Source organism: Pinus tabuliformis, chromosome 5_2 (genome assembly GCF_031772625.1).
Source record: "Pinus tabuliformis cultivar Carrire ecotype Pingquan chromosome 5_2, CPIR1, whole genome shotgun sequence".
In the NCBI taxonomy this organism is placed as follows: domain Eukaryota; kingdom Viridiplantae; phylum Streptophyta; class Pinopsida; order Pinales; family Pinaceae; genus Pinus; species Pinus tabuliformis.
Genome location: NC_142306.1, coordinates 486756394 through 486774432, shown reverse-complemented (window position 1 = coordinate 486774432; position 18039 = coordinate 486756394). Strand labels below are relative to the sequence as shown.

The following is an 18039-nucleotide window of genomic DNA, read 5'->3' as shown; positions in this document are numbered from 1 at the left end:
AGCTGTCGTAATCAATCCCACATAGGGATTATATAAATAATAGACCTAGAAATACAATACCATTCCAATTGCTCATTTCCCTATAACAAAAAAGAAAATAAAAAAATATAATATTAAATCACAAATTTATAAAAATATTAAATTTCCATCATTAAAAATATCACAAAGATTATGAGTTGTGATTGTGACTCAAAACATTGACTTTCAAAATGTTAACTATGAATTTATCTTTGATACAACATTTTAACATTTTGAAACATCATAAAGATTTTAACAAAAATACAAAACAAATTTACCATTTAAAAAATTATATGCAAACATCATCCTTTTTACGTTTTTTTACTTAAAGAATTCATCATTGTGCGAGAGGCACTCACCGAAGTATTGGAGATGCTACAATGTCTTGTAACATAAAATAAAATAAAATAAAAGACATAGTCTAATTTATAAACAAAATAACTTTTTTTATGATATAATTTTAAGCAAGAATGTGATTTTTTTTAATGCATAAATGGATTGAACACCCTCAAAAACCCCTAGGGCACTTGAATTTTACAAATTAAACAACTTAAACTCAAGATTTTCGTTAAAATTAATTAAAAAATCCTGAAAAAACCATTTCTCTATAAATTAGACTATGACAAAATAAAATAAAACAAAATAAAAATAATTAATAATTATAATTATAAATAAAACATTTTCACTGGATCAAATTACATAAAAATAAAATAAAGGGAAACTTAAATCAACCTAGATCTATCTTTAACTCCAAATCTACTAAGTGCCAAGAGCTCGAATCTCTTGAGATGGAGACCTCTAAAATCTTTTTTCTTCAAATCTACTAAATACCAAGAGCTCAAATCTCTTAAGATGCAAACCTCTAAAATCTCCTATAGTTAAAATAAATTTAATCCTCTTCACACTTGATAAATCCAAATTTCAAATAAATATAAACTAACTAAAATATACTTTAAAAATAAATAAAACAAATTACAATTTAAAAACCTAATTAAAAAAATAAAACAAATTACAATTTAAAATCCTAATAAAAAAATAAAACAAATTACAATTTGAGATTTCATAAACACATTATCCGCGCTACAGAATTTCACTTAGCAAAACCATAGAGATAAGTGGGAACCATGACATTATAAAAGTTGTATAAGCAATCTAAATCCATGTGACTTCAAAGTTCGGAGGTGAAAGTGCACATGGATAATTTTGCGTATACAAAAGGTAGACGTAGTAGGTGTACCAACAATGGTATGGTATACAAAAGGTAGACGTAGGCGTAGGCGTAGGCGTATCTGTGTCAGGGATCCTTGTTGTGCCTTTATTAAGACGCATTGACGGCTCTTAGGTTCTTTTCTGCTCGATCACATGTTGCGGTCGCAAACGCTTTGCGAGCTTCCCTTCGCTGCGCAATCGGACGAGGGTTTCCTGAACAGGACGAGGGTTTCTGCGCAGTTATTGACGAAGTGGCAGGTATGTCTAACAGGCCCAGTAAAACACACACATATTTATTATTCAATTTTATTTGCTTGAGCCGAATGAGGTTGCAAACCTCCAGGGCGCTTCTTATGAATCAAATAAAATTTGGATTAGGATTTCTGGTTTAATGGGTAATAGGAAGATTTATACAAAATTTATACTGATTTTGTGCAAGGGATTGCTAAATTTGGAAAAATACGTTCTGAAAAACTCAACCGCCTTAAAGGAAAAAATATTAAATCTTGCTGAAGGACTGGTAACCCTAGCAGTATTTGACGGGATTCTGTAATCTGTGGTTTGCGTTGTTTGAGTTGGCGAATTAGAGAAGATCTGAAGCCTGCTAATGCGAAAAAAAATCATTTGGAAATTTCAACTATTAATATAATCGTTACTGCTTAAATTTTGAACTCGGTATGTGTAGAATCCGCTAATCTTCTGACATGATAGAAGATCTGAAAGCATGTAATAACTTCAAGCGACACAAGGTTCCAGATCTCGTTGCTTTCAGAAAAGTTGTGCTTGATGAATAAAACTCTTCATCTCTCTCCCCCTCCGTCTTTTTCCTCAATTTATTGGACGTTCACTTGAGAAGCAACCGACGATGGAATATTTTCTGCCAAAATTTAAACTCAGTATTTGCTCGTCTGGTGAACGAAATTTGTGATGATTTTTTATAACGGCCATAATAAAATCCAATGTTCCAAAGTGCCACTTAGCGTGCAATAAAGTCCAGGAACCTTAAAATTCAGACTACCATCCTGGAATGGATAACTAAGATTATAATCATCAAAATCAGCTAGCGGGGACTTCGTACACTGATGAAGTTGGAGTACTAAACTGTCCATTGGGGTTGGATTCACTGCAGTCATCCCTTCCTGAATGGCATGTTAAAACGGGATGAGGTCAGGTGCAAGTCCCCTGTGAATTTAGTGGAAGAGATACGCCTGACTTGGCACCTAAAAGTAGCCCTCAACCTTGAGGCATGTTTCTTGAAGCAACTTCCAGAATAATATCAACATCATAAATTTAGATTGTCAAGGAGCTGCGGTGGTGAGACCCTGGCAGGAGAATTGTCTTTGCCATTATTCATTTGAATGACATTTATAGGCTATTATCATCTGTTCTTTGACATTTATTTATTGAAAAATGAGGAGAGCTTTCACAGTCCAAGATTATGAGATATCACTTTTTGGGATTAACTATGTATTCAAAGGCATTTATTTGTGACTGATGACTTTCCCAGGAAGACCTTGTTTTTTGGTGCAAGTCCCATAGGTGATGATTGATGCGTTGATTCATTTAACCGGTTTTAATGCCACTTCTTCACCCTTGCGAGCAATACTGGATGAAATGAGTGCTAAGTGTTCTATTCAAACTGATGAGTGTTGAACTTTGTAGCTTGCAAGGTACTTCTAGTCTTGTGTCTTGACTAGAAGGAACTTGATTTGCTTCGTTAGGAGCTTGCATTCGACATGTAGAGTGTGCAAGTGAGTTGCACGCATGTTGATGTGTTGTGCATGATATGCATGAGATGTGCATGTAAGGCAAGCTAAATTTATGACTTGTACTTGAGTTAAAGTAGAGAAAGCTAAAGATAGGATAATTAACTAAAGTAATGTCACTTATCTTCAGTTAACTTGATGAGCCAATTTTTGGCTCTCAATCTTAGCTTAGGAAAGTTATAAATTGAGCCTAAAGTGAGGTGCTAAGACATACAATAACAACACAAGATTGAGAGAGGATTCTTAGTGAGCGTGTGATGGGTTTAAGAGAGTGTAGTGAGGCTGGTGATCGGTATTGTATTCTCTCAGTTGGGCCATTACTTTTGGTACGGGAGTCCAAGTAAGTTCCGTGATTAATTTATGAATGAAAAACTATTGATTGGGCATAAATCTATTTATGTGTGTGTGATTCAGATTGATTATTATTTTTTTGCTTCTATATTTTTTATGTGTTAGTAATCTGGTCGTGTAATCATTCCACTAATAATTATTGGGAATCGAATATCAGGTGTTGGGTTTGGAAATTCTAACATGGTATCATAGCCCCAACTTTGAATCGATCTCAGAATTGTGGGTTAGGGTTCGTATTGGATCGCTGGAGCCAGCTTGGCTGAGATCATACAAACACTTTTTTTTTGTAAAGTGGCGAGATTTTTTAAAGGGTCAAGGAGTTTCTTTTTAACAGGCTTTTTTGGGTCGAGAAAAATATTTATGATTAAAAAAAACAAGGGGAGGGGGGCAATTTTTTTTTCAAGGAAAAAAAATATAAAAAAGGGGCATTGGCTTGGGTGGCCGACCAACGGGCCAACCAGCCGCAATGACACTAGATCTAGTAGCAAACCACCCATTGGCGCAGGGGAACATTGCAGAGGCTGAATTCGACCTAGCGTTACTTGGGAGCGGGAGCGGAAGCGGGGAGCGGGAGCGGAAGCGGGAGCGGGAGCGACCATTTTCAGAAGCTCCCGGTTTGGGAGCGAATCCCGGAGCGATTTTTTAAAAATATATATATTTTTTATATTTTTTAATTTTTGATACATATATGTCAACAAAAACATGTAGAATGATGAATTAGATATAAAAAACATAAAAAAGCATAGATTGAACCATATAACAACAATCATCTAGAAGTTATAATCTTCATCAACCACGTCCGCAAGTTAGTAACATAGTAACATACAACATATTGAGTCTCATGATTCATCAATCTTAAAGTTTCAAGCTTTCAAAATTCAATATATAACATTTATCATCATTGATCACCAAAGTTGTACTTGTAAGCTAAGTGTAACCATTACAACAAATAATATCTAACATGAAATGAAATGTTATAAAATGAAACGAAATGAAACAACTTTCAACTTTCATGAAGCATCATATTCATAATTCATTACTAATGAGTTATAATTGCCAACTTCAAACTTAAATTGTCATATATTGTTTAAAAAAATATCATAATAAATATGAAAGAGTCAATAGTTATAAAAGCTACTAGAAACTAGAGAAGAGAAGTAAATCTATTATCTATTTCTTATGCTTGGGCCTCTTGCCACCACGAGAAATGTCTAATTTTTTAGTCTTGTTGCAAAATCAGGATCTTTGTCATTACCTTTGTATCTGTATAGGGATCTTTGTCATTAATATTACCCTCTAAGCATTAACATAAGATAGAAAAAGCATAGCATGTCAAGTCAAGATTTTGTTTGAGTGATGCGTACATTTTTAGAAGGGTCATGATAGAGGAGTTCGACAACCAATGTCACTAACATCAAGGTACATAGAGGGATTGGTACTCTTGATTAAATATGAGTTCCATACCCTAATACATGACAAAATTCAATGGAAACATTGCAATCCCCCAATCCTGAAATCCTGAAAAACTGATAAGTCTGCTGGATTTTGAATGAAATCTAAAATTCTACTTTCTCCATATGAAATCCAATGAGGACGAAACCACTCTCAAACATCCTGAGTCATTTCATGGTAATGTTAAAAATTTAAGTAAAAGGATGAAAATGAAAATTAAAGAAAATGTCACTTTTACTTTAAGAATTTAACATTACCATGAATAGCATATCAATACTAGGGCCTAGACTTGATCATTAAGTTGCCCCACTCAAAAACTATTTGTTTCTTTCAAAAAAAATTGCATTTCGAACATTACTACAAAAAAAAAAATGCAAAAAAGGCAAAACGCTCCCGAAAACGCTCCCGAAAAGGCAGGGAGCGAAATTTTTTTTAGGGAGCGCGCTCCCGAAATCGGGAGCGATTTCGGGAGCGCGCTCCCGACCCGCTCCCGCCCGGAGCGCAGATCGGGAGCGGGAGCGAGGGGGGGGGGGGGCGCTCCCCCGCAACACTGATTCGACCAAAATCGAAACAATGCAGTGATTGGGGCAGAGAGTAGCGGTGCAGGAGTCTGGAAGCTGGAGGGCTGACGGGCCATGCAGTTGACGACAACTGATAGGTTGTGGCAGCAAGGGAGACGTTTAGGTGTCGACAGTCTTTGTCGCGCTGTAGAGAGAGGTGTGTGTAAGTTGACAACTACAAGTCGACATGGTTGCAGCAGGTCATAGACAAGGGACCAATTGCAGTAGGGACACTACAAAGGAGTACAATGATTGGGGCCAAGAGACAGAGCCCACACCAGTGTCCACAAGTTTCAAATCATGCAAGTTTTTTTTTTTGGCGTCGAGCGACAGAGTTTGGAAGTATAGGGCCATAATAGATAGTCGACCATGAGATCGACCATGTTGACATTTGGGACGTGAGGGAGAGACAATGCATAGTGGTAGTGACATACAAACACATCAATACTGGTAAGATTGGGCAAGAGGAGTCACAACCTCCACAATTAAAATTAAAAAAAAACTGTTGCTAGACTATTGAAGTGTCCAGGTAGCACTGAGGATTTCCAGGCAGTGAGCAAAAAGGCTTTGGGCAACCTTGGGAAGTGTGTAGGAAGTCTCAGAGAATAGGCAAAAAGTTAATTGTTGGTCAGTTTGACAGAGATGGCTATTGGGAAACGTTATGAGGATAGGTTGGACGGGGTAGGAAAATTTAGTTCGTGGAAGGAGCGGATTGTTCTATTATTTGAGGAGTAGAAGTCGTGGGACATCGTGGAGAAGGCAATACAAATTCCGTGTAGATCCTAATCAGTTGGTTGCGTTAAATAAGATAAACATGAAGGCCAAGAGAATAATCTTGGACTCCATTAGAGACCATGTTATACCTCATGTGACGGGGAGGAAGTATGATTATGAGATGTGGGCATCCTTAACCAAGTTGTACTAGAGCACAAACCAAAACAGGAAGATGGTGTTGAAGGAGAAATTGAGAAACATCAAGATGTCTGAAACTGAGACAATTACATGATACCTAACCAGGATCACTTAGATTAGAGATGATTTGGCAGTAGTGGGGGAAACTAATGATAGTGAAGAGTTGGTTAGATCAGCCTTGAGTGGCTTTCCTCTGAAGTGGGATGCCTTTGTTGATGGGATCATCGCACCAGAGAATCTGCCTAGTTGGAACTTGGGTTAGATTGTGGGATGACTTCGTACAGGAGGAGACCATGAGACATTCCAAAATTGCAGGTGAACATGATGGAAAGAATGAGGAGGAGAATTTTTCTCTTGTTGGAAAGGGCAAAGGTAAAGTAGAGGGAAGTGAGGGATTTGCTTCCACGAAGGACATGAGCAAAGTGAAGTGCTTTGCGTGTCACAAGACTGGTCATTATGCGAGTCAATGTCCACATAAGAAGAAGAAGGAGGATCAAGTGCCTGAATCATCATCAACTAAGATTGATGTCTTTACGGAGAAATACAAGAAGGAATTTTCTCTAGTTGCTTGTGTTTTTGACAATGGTACTGTTGTGTATGAGGAAAGTGGGTTATGGCTAGTGGACAATAGAGTGTCTAGTCACATGACAAGGATGAGGTCAGTGTTCCGCAATGTTTCAAAGACATACTGAGTGTGCCATGTGAGTTATGGAGCTACCACCACTCATGCGTGGAGAGGGTTGGATAACTTGGATGTGTCAGATTCAGCTAGAGTCAGGATGATTTCTAGACGTGATAGGGATGTTGTTTGTTGCAGGGTTGATGGTACGTGTTCTCTGACTATCAACCTTGGAGGATGTTGATATAGAGTTTTGTTTTGAGATGGACACGTGCTTCTATATTCAAAGGGAGTGACCTTGGATGCAACTGTAGTGCTTGGCATTAGACAGGGGCAACCATATAGGTTGTTGGGACAACTTGTGGGTATATTCGAGGGGATCTTGGATACAGGATCAATGTCAGTTGCTAAGAGGGAGCAAGTGGCAAGGAAGAGTGATTCTTTAGGTACTGCCAAGAGCCTCAGTTGGTATGCTATGACATTGATGGATGCTCAAGAGTAGGATCCTAGGAGCATGGTTGGATGTGACAAGTTCTCAGCTTAGGTAGCAGTACAAGCTTTAGTGTCAAAGGTAGTAGCTACACATATTGAGATGGGCTTGGAGACAGATTCTAGTCTTGTGTCTCGACTAGAAGGATCTTGATTTGCCTCGTTAGGAGCTTGCATTCGACATTCAAAGTATGCAAGTGAGTTGCACGCATGTTGATGTGTTGCGTGTGGTATGCATGAGATGTTCATATAAGGCAAGCTAAGTTTATGACTTGTACTTGAGTTAAAGAAGAGAAAGCTAAAGATAGGATAGCTAACTAACGTAATGCCACTTATCTTCAATTAACTTGACAATCTAATTTTGCCTGTCAATCTTAGCTTAGGAAAGTTATAAATTGAGCCTAAAGTGAGGTGCTAAGGCACACAACAAGAACACAAGATTGAGAGAGGATTCTTGGTGAGCGTGTGCTGGGTTCGAGAGAGTTTAGTGAGGCTGGTGATCAGTATTGTGTTTTCTCAGTTGGGCCATTATCCTTGATATGAGAGCCCAAGTAAGTTCCATGATTAGTTTATTAATGAAGAATTATTGATTGGACAAAAATCTATTTATGTGTGTGTGATTTAGATTGAGTATTATTTTTTTACTTTTGCTATATTTTTATGTGTTGAAAATTTGGTCGTGTTTTCGTTCTACTAATAATTGCTGGGAATAGAATACCAGGTGCTGGGTTCGGAAATTCTAACAATGAGAAATTAGTCATCAACAAATGACACTAATGGGACTATGGTTATAGATGAATTTATTTATTTGTTTATGATGATGAAAATTGTACCTAATTTAATGGATTGAGTTTACTTCCTACATCTCAATGTATTCTGCAATACTAAGAATGGGTTGTAATTGATTGACTTTCTTAACTACTAAGTGTAATGGCAACAATGATTAGAGAATTAACTTGCCTCAAGTTTTGTGAGAAATGATACAATTCCTTTGCTTACACACACATATCGCATATATAAATACTGCGAGAATACAACAATTATAAAATTGATGTCAAATTTTCTTAAAAAATAATACTATTTTTCATGAAGACGTGGGCGTGAGTTATATATTATGGAGCAGCTATTGCGAACTCATTTTCAGGAATTACTATGTATATTATGTGGACAAATACGATTCTCTGATATATAATGTGCACGCCATACTAGCATATAGGACTCCCCTCTCACCTTCATTCATTACTCAACCATCCAGTTAGAGACCTGCAATTCACTCTTTCATTTCCCAAGGTCTCTTGCCTATCACATTGAAGCAAGGGTTTTCAATTCCTAGACAAAATCTTGTGTGCGAAATATTTGTGTTGTGGCAAAATGAAAGGAAATTTTACAATTGGCTATTAAAATGATAGTTTTATCATTGCTTATGTTAGTGGTTGTAAGTTATAAAGGAATTTGTGGTTGGATTGTTTAACAAGAAAGTTTTTAAAATAATTGAAAATGTCTTTAAGATGTTCAATGAACTCTTTTCTTAGTGTCATTGAAATTTGCAAATGTCAGTAAATGGTCCACAACGCTTCTTTTGGTGCTATCTAAAATCCTAGTCAACATGGCATACATGGTTTAAAATAAATGTAAGTGCATGCTTCTTGTGGATCCATGTTAGATTGTCTAACATGCTTAGTTAACGTGCTCTTCAAATGGTCTTCCTTGTATTCTGTTGTTCTCAAAAGGGAATTTTGATTCGTGGATAAGTACTTTTGTTCATAATTGTTTTGCTCAACATATTTTGTAAATGTCAATCTTGTCTCATTGTAAAGTGTAGATGTTTTCCTCTTGTAATGAGTTTTTGTTTGCTTGCATAAATTGTCGCCCTTTTGTGTTTGTCCAACTAAATCTATAATTCCCATTTAGGAATGACAGTAGTGTCTTTCTAGATTATTAGGAGTTACATAAGGTATAAACTGTATAAAAGAGTCCTTTTTCTATTTAAGACCCTCAGTTCCTTTTGAAAAAGAAGTTCGATTTTTTTAACATGATGCCATTTTCCATTTTCTCAATAAGCCCTGTGTCTCCACAGTTGAATTGCTTTCAATTTCCATCTTGCTGTCATCTTAGCTCATGTCAGTTTTACTATTAGAGCCTGATTTTGTTGTTAGACCTTACATTTCTCCAGCTAGGCTTCTTAATAAGTATGCTTCCATGGTTCACCCATAAGAATGTTAGCACATGTTTCTTCTCATAGGGAATTTGTTTGTGCATCCAAGATTGCCTTCATTACCTTTGTTTTGCTACAAACCTGCTTATTCATTAGAAATTCATTGTCCATGCAATAACCAACTGTTATTGTTTTGGATATTACACATTTGCGTTATCCTTTGGAGCGTTGGCTATTGTGGGCTCTCTTTTTTTCCCTCAACTTTTAATCGTTGTTTAAAATTTGGTGTTATAGAAACCTTCAATTTAGCAATTCTTATTGTGGAATGCTTTTTGGCGAGGGTCAATGCTTTTAGGTCAAATTTTACACTTATTGGTCTTGTTACCCACCACTTTGTGGATGATATCCCTAGGAGAATTTTTTTCTCCAAGATGGTCCTTAGCTGACATCCATCAACTCCTTGCAGCCACTAGCTAGCTCATTGTGCCATCTTCTCCGCCATCTAAGCCAACCATGTGGTCCCTCGCACATCTACCATGGTCATATGTTTGAAGGTGGGCCTCCCAAATCTAAAGATATGCCTTGTCATTTGGAAATTGAGTGTTGTAGTTTACTTAGCATGGACACTTCTGGGCATGGATTAATGGGGGTATTCGGCGGAAAGAATGGGCTAGGTCTGTGCTTCTGTCCCCTAGACCCCTTTTAGGAATTAAACTTAGATTCTAGTCCCGCGAGATCTCTTTTATTGACCATTTGGTTCTAGGGATGGTATTTCACGGGAAACCTTGATTTTGGTTGCGTGGTCCCGCTCCCGTATCTGCTTATATTACCCCCTTTCCATCCATTGTTGCCTTATCCATCATTTCCCCCCCTGGGTCCACATCCCTCCATTGGGTCCACATAGGGTTAGCTTGCCCCTTCCCCTTGCCCACACCTTGGGTCATGGCCTGGAATGAAGCCCGGAGGTTGATGCAGCTGAAAAGAAAGTTAAAAGCATATATGGCCACATTTAACAGGAAAAGTACCACAAAATGCAAAAGATGGTTGGGACAAAAACATTTTAGCACGTGGGCAAAAGCCAATACATGAGCTCTACTCCATCATCATGGCCATAACCCTGGTTCCTACAGGTTCTATGAACCTTCTTCAACATATAGGAACCCATGATTGTACCAACCCCTAGTGGGTGATGAACCACCCCACCTTAAAAAGGGGGGTTCCACTGCTATATCTTACACATCATGCTCTAACCCCTTGAGCCCTGAGCAAGTAATCAAAGAAAATCATAAAAAGGCAAAAGGCATATAAAGAAGGGTGGAAAAATCAAGGCAGAGGCACCTCATGTACCACAATTGCTCCCTCTTACACATTATAAACCCAAGTGTGGGCTTCCCTCTTATTAGATACCCTTGTACCCCAACAGGTGACCTAGGGCTGTCTCTCTTCTCATCCCCTACTTCATTCACGTATTTGTCACATGCCACCACCTTTTGAAGGATGTACCTTTAATATTGTCCCCTTTAGAAGTAGAAACCACCTAATAGGGTGTTTGGTTAACCCCATTTGGAGTTTAGGAGACATTGGCACATCCCGAAGCCCATTATGGAAGGGGAGGCCATTATGAAGTCCCCATCGGTGGTCCATGATTAGGTAAGCTCATTTACTCGATTTCTCTAATGACTTGTTGTACTGGAAGGTTAGGGGACGCATTGGATCTTATGTAGGATTGCAGATGGTTTCCATTTGGAGTTTGGTCTCCCTATATGGGGTCCTAATCCCCAGAGGGCTAGATTGGGACATGTAGGGTGAGCGTTGAGAGCCATGGGCCTCCACAACATCAGATTGCACTCTATGGATCTCCACAACCATTCAGAGATTGCTCGTGGTTCGCTTATTGGATGAGAAGGATGCACCTGATCCATCATGCCCAGTCGGCCCCAGATCTACACCATACACTTGGCAGATGATCCAGGACTTCCATGATGATATGGCATCACCTACACCATCATCCTAGCCCTTGCAGACGATCTACAACATCTTCGATTTGTTTACAGACCCACGAGGACACTTGTGTGCCCCCTCATGTCATTTGGAGCACCACAGGTTATTACAAGCGGCCAACCCCTTGTCCCACTGCTTTTGAGGGTCTTATTTTTCATTGTGGCACCCATGGACCTCATTAGGCCTCTTAGAGGGCCCTACAACATGCATAGATTATTATTTGACCTCTTGAGAGGCTTACTTTTTCATTTATGAGCTAGTTTGGTGGTCTTGTCAGCAAAAGTTGTGTTATTAGCAAAATATTTTATTTTTGGCGCTTATGTAGGCCAATGAGGCTAATTCGGACTCCTAAGTTGTGATTAAATAGGAGTGAGATGAGTTCATTTCTCATCATCACTTTGGATTGAATCTCTCTCTTCTTTAGAGAAATTCACACGTTTTCTAGAGGATGAATTGGAGCTTTTATGGATGAATTTTGATGTATGGTTGTTGGTCTATCTTCTCTTGGAGCTTCTCTATTGTCATTTGTGAATGGTTGGATATACTCTATTGCATGTAAGTACAAAATTTTGATGTTATTCTTGTTACTTTTTGTGGAATTGTCTCTATTATAACGTTCTCTCCATGTATGGGCCATGTAGTGTGAACGAAATCTCCTAGGGGTAAATTTGACCTTGATAAGCCATTCCTCTTATGCATTTGAAGTATAAAGCTGCAAGATTGCTTTCACTTGACTTAGAGGGTTTGTGAAGTAATTTTGAGGCTTCCTTGATTGGGAACCAAGAAACCTTACACATAATCAACATAGACTCCATTCTCCCAAGGATTAAGGCACTGATCTACCAAGGGTGGCCACCAAAACTCTTATTTTTTCACCTTCTCCCAAGTCTAGCCACATTGGGGTGCCTAGGGCATCGATTTTCCAACAAGTTAGCCACTAAAAAAATTCAATCTCCTAGGGTCTCTTGTACTAGCCTTTTCTCTAGCCCTCCTCCAAATTTGAAGACATTTCGACGGTGGAGTTGGGAGAAAAGCCAAGCCCTAGCTTTGAGACCAAAACTTACCCTACCATCCCTAAGGTTAACACTTCCTAGGGTTAAACCAACATCTTTGAGTAATTATATTTTCTTTGATCATCTCCCCACCTTGTCTAGGGTAAGAATATCATTGGTTTCTACATTCCTTCCTCGTGCCCTAGACGGGGTCCATGCCATCCCCAAGGTTAACACTTTCTAGGGTCAAACCAACATCTTTGAGTAATTATATTTTCTTTGATCATCTCCCCACCTTGTTTAGGGTAAGAATATCATTCGTTTCTACATTCCTTCCTCATACCCTAGACGAGGTCAACTTGGCCTCGTGTGGTCCTGCTCCTTTGAAAGGCCCTTCTTCAAGAACCATCCGGGGTACCAATTCTAACAAGGATTTTAGGGATTGGTAAACTACTTCATAAGTCTTATCCCATAAACCTAACTCTCAAATCCTCTCTTTTCCTTTCCTAGGATTTCCTAGTACCCCATACATATCGGGATCCCTCCCATCGGTGAAAGTCCATAAATAGAAGGGAGCCTTAGGTGAGGTGATAGTGGGCTAAGAGTCAATTTGTTGCCCTTGGCCTAACATTTGCCCTTTAGGGATTCCCCTTAGGTCCCCTGCTAGTTTGAGCGATAACAGGTCCTATTGATGAAGCTACTGCAAGATGCTGCCTTGTTTTCTGCATTGATCCTTGTTGAAGGGTCTGTTTTAAGTTGTTATATTTCCCTTAATTGGCCCTTTTGATAGAGATATTATTGCAAGCTTGTCATGTCCCTAAAAGGGATTTTATGTATAACCTTTTCTTCTTGTGGTTGGTGTATGCCTTGAAAGTTGGGAGTGACATGGGGCTTGTTTTTTCACATTTACCCACATTTTTCTGTCGGCAATAGCTATGAAACAATTCCATGGTTCTACCATTTGATGCCCTCCTCTGAAATTTCAAATTCCTTTGTGCACGGTGCCCATTTTAGATGTTGCTTACAAACAGTAGCCACATCTTGAATTGCTTGATGAGCAAGGATTCCCTACTAGTATGAGTGTAGTTGCATTTGTTGGCATTGAATGAAGAAAGAGCCTACATTTTGATTGTATGAGTTATAATAAAGTGACTGCAGAGGAAGTTGAAAGACTGCGAGTTTTAGAAATCAAAATATATTAAACTTAGAATATGCCTAGTATATTACTTTTTAAATCTAATTTTTTTTTATTGTCAATTTACTTGAAGGTTATTCTTTTCCTTCTTTAAAGTGAGACTCTCTTTTTTGGGGAACTTTTTTTAATTCTCTTCCTTTCTCTTGCTGTTTGTTTTATCTAAATATGGGTTCATAACTTCATATCCTTACCTTTTCTCAAGTTGAAAGAGAAGGTTACCTGCATTTATTTTTGTAAAAAACAAGAAGGATATTTACTTTAGGGAATACAAAATAGTATAAATCGCCATAGTTATAGTTATAGCCGAAGGGAAAATTTTTCCCTGAAACTAGTAAGTCTTGAGGCTTCCTTGTTGAACAACCTAGCTTTATATACTTGATAGTTTTGTTAGACATAGAAGGGGAGTATTAATGTGGAAAACATATGGACATGCCAGTGTAGTAAAATAACTTGCAAATTGCAACATCACAGAGAGAAAAGTTGAGACTGGCTGTCTCATTTTAAAACAGCTTATTCAAAATGTAACAACCCTGACATATTAAATCAAAAGAACAATTGAAAATACCTCGCAAAACTGGGAGGAGTTGAGATCGATTTTCTGTTAAGTTGTTCTTATTAGAGTCCTCTTATGTAGTCTGTCCAAAATCCTAAAGCATGAATTTTTTATATATGCCCTTCTGATCTCCCTTCAAAGTCATCAAGATATTCAGTTTTAGCTAATTTTTGTTCACTTTCTTCTCCCATTCTGTCAGTTACTCTTTGCTACTTGCCTTATTATCTGTGTATTGATGCAGGTTACCATTGAGTAACTGAATTAAAATTTCAGATTTCCACCCTTATGTTTAATTGCTTGCAGGTGTTGTAAGTCAACTAAATGTGGTTTGAGAGATCGTAGAGTCTTTTGAAAAGAGCTGGTTTTTAGTCACAAGAAGTGTGAACCATTGTGATAAAACTTTTGAAATTAAGCTGAAATTGTCCTTAATGGTGATAGATCACTGCTTCTCCTTCTTCTCTAGCCAGTGCTTGATTAGCCAACTTATTCACCTCTTCTCTAAGACTCTCTGTAACATGTGTAAATTTTATTTGTTTGAAGTACTTTCTGAGTCCATTTGCTTGCTTTAGTGCCCTTTCCAAATTAATGTTGATAAAAAGATATTGGCTTTTAGATGAGTATCACAGTTACTGTATCACTGGCTACCAACAAGGTTTGCATATAGAAAGAAATATTGCAACCTGGCTGTTCAATTTTGTGTTGGGATCCCAGATGCTCAAAAAGGATCTATCATTGTTTTCCAATTTTGGCCATAAGCCAACAAATATGAACATATGGCAACTTAAGCCCATCAATTTCATGTTGGGATCCTAGATGCTCAAAAAGGATCCATCATTATTTACCAGATTTGGCCATAAGTCAAAAAATATGTCAATTTATAAGTACTTCACTAGTTCTGATAGCATCGCTACTGTCCTCTACAATATCTGATTTCCAAAACACTCTACAAATAACTATTATGTTTCTGTCGATCTATCTATCTATCTGTCTACGTTTCTATCTATCTAGCTATCTACATTTCTATCTATGATATCCATGTTTCTATCTATGATTTTAGATCAATGAATAACTCTTTTTGGTTCGAGAAAATGTGGCTCATCCATTTAGGGTGCAAAGAAAACAACCTTAGCAGGACTCCATGCAAGTGTGGCAGATCTAAGATCTATACTCTTCGATAGAAGTTAAATTATCTGAATGTTAGGGTCTTTGATATATTTCTCAACATAAGAGATCCTTGGAGGAACAAATGGGACAATGTCAAGAAGAGATCTTGAAAAAAGCCTTCAGAAAGGAAGTTGGGAATTAGTAAAAGCTCATCCATGAAAACATTGATGAAGAAGAGTTGGGGAGGGAGATATTTTGGAGACAGGAATCTAGACTAAGATGGCTAAAATGAGAAAAAATCACATTTTTTTCTTCTAACAACAATGAAGCGTAGGAGTGTGAATGAAATAGTCAAGGGAATATGTGGAATTGAGGTAGGAAATTGAAGAAGAACTAAAGAATTTCTTTGAAGATTTGCTTATTGAATCGATAATGGATATGAGGGAAATGATTAAACATATATACAACAATATATAACCCTTTGTCACTAAGGGTTAGAATGATAGTTTTGATTAAAAAATTTGAAAGAAGAGCTAAGGAATGTTACTTTGACTTAGTTGGAGGAAAAGCTTTGGGTCCAGATTAGCTTCTCCTCAAAATTCAGGCATGAATATTGGGATATTGTTGGAGACACTACGTGGAAAGAGAGATGGGATCAATTTTAGAAGTGCTCAACTCTACTTTCATCACTCTAATCCCCAACGAAGGGATCCTACAATTGGGGATGGAATTTGACCCTTTACTCTATGCACTATGTTTGTAAGATTATCAACAAACTCATGACCAATTGACTAAAGCATATTCTAGAAAAAATCATAGCCAAGGGCTTTTTATTGAGAGGAGGCAAATTTGTGATAGTACACAATCAAAATTTTGATAAGAGGCCTAAAATGTTGATCAAATTTGACATGTTTGAAGTCCATGATAGGCTTAATTGTGACTCAATAAGCCAAACGCTTAAAGCCTTTGGTTTCAACTCTAAGTAAATTACGTTGGTTATCAGTGGTCTTGACATCTTTCTTCTTAGCTTTGGTGAATGGGACCCCTACTACTTTCAATATTAGCAAGGGTATTAAAAAATAAGACCCATCGTCTCCCTATCTTTTCATTTTCACGGCCAAAGGACTTGGTGAGACCTTATCCAAATTAAAGTCCATAGGATAACTCAAAGGCATTAAACTAACCCCATATGTTGATGCATTCTCACTTTGCAATTTGTCGATGACACTCATATGGGGAGGCAACCATTCAAAAAGTGAAGAATTCAAAAAGTCCATCAATTTCCTTTTGTTATCTTTAGGAAGGATGATAAATAAGAGGAAATCACTCTTTAATATTAGGATATCTATCCAAAGTAATAAATGCAAGGTTATGGATTTTCCTAGATCCTCGTTGCCAAACAAGTATCTCAAATACTCTTAATTGAAGGAACTTATCTTTGGAAAGGATCATTTGCAAGACTATGTGCAAGTTGAACAATTCATCATTTAGAGTTTTGTCCCTTGTTGGTTGGTTTCTTATTATTAAATTGGTTTTACAAGCTATCTTGGTCTATGTTTTCTTGTTTTTGGTTGCCCCAACAAAAGTTATCGAGGCAATGGAGAAGCGCTAGAAAGTTTTTAGCGGGGAGGGGATACTATTGAAAGAAAGTGGACATTGGTAGCTTGGAAGGAAAACAATTGACCAAAATCTCTAGGTGGTTTATGCATTCACGACCCTAAGCTCATGCATAGTGTTGAGTGGCAAAGTCATGTGGTTGGTTGAAGGAGGAGAATGCTTTATGGAAGGTTTGGTGAGGAAAATATGTCTCAGGACATGCTCAAAATTAAAATATGTAACGACTCGGACTTAAAATATACAACTAACTTATGCGATTAATAATCAACACACAACTATTCAACTATTTAGCATAGAATTTTTGAAAAACCATGAGCAAAGAAGACTTACTCGTAGAAATGATATACCTTGTGAGTTCGGAGTTGTAATGCTACTTGGATCTTGTTGTTCGCAACAATGTTTTGGGGACGACTCACCACCCAACCATAGGCTCAGATGCACATAACCATCTAAGGCTGGCCACCCCCGAGCCTTCAACCAACTACTACTGCTAGGGAATCCTTTGTCTCACAACACTTTCCTTCCAAAGGAATGAATAATGCTTCTCATCTCGCTTTCGTCCTACCCCTGAGCCCTCAACCAACTACTATTGCCAGGGAATCCTTCGTCTCACAACACTCTCCTTCCAAAGGAATGAATAATGCTTCTCATCCCCCTTTCCTCCATTAAATAGAACAAACGGTTTAAAAAATGGAAATGGATTTGAAAGGGATCTGCATGCACATAATCCATGTGTCAACGTGCCAACTTTTATTTTTTTTGTCTTAAGTTTTGCTTAATCCAATATTTTTCTTAATTTAAATCTTGCTTATTTTATTTCATTTTTCTTTTTGTTAAATTTAATATATATAATTTTTTTTTAGAATTTCAATTTATCATTTATTATTTTATTTATTTATTATTATTATATATTTTTCTTTATTTATTTGCTATTATTATCTTTTCTTTATTATTTATTGTTTTATTTATTTATATATTAATATTATTTCATATATTATTATTTATTGATTTATTATTACAGGGCGTTACATACCCCCCTCTTTAAC

General features: G+C 37.4%; 1 protein-coding gene across 3 annotated transcripts in view; it reads left to right on the top strand.

Moving 5' to 3' along the window:
- The first annotated feature begins 1284 nt into the window (after positions 1–1284).
- The window catches only part of LOC149159815 (uncharacterized), a 73862-nt gene continuing 57107 nt past the window's right edge, over positions 1285–18039 (top strand). The window contains exon 1 of one of the 3 annotated variants that reach the window (XM_089436580.1): positions 1285–1485. In XM_089436580.1, the coding sequence (XP_089292706.1) occupies positions 1381–1485 (105 nt within the window). In that variant the 5' untranslated portion in view covers positions 1285–1380. The remainder of the gene's footprint in view (positions 1486–18039) is intronic. The other 2 variants (XM_089436578.1, XM_089436579.1) reach the window with 2 other exon arrangements.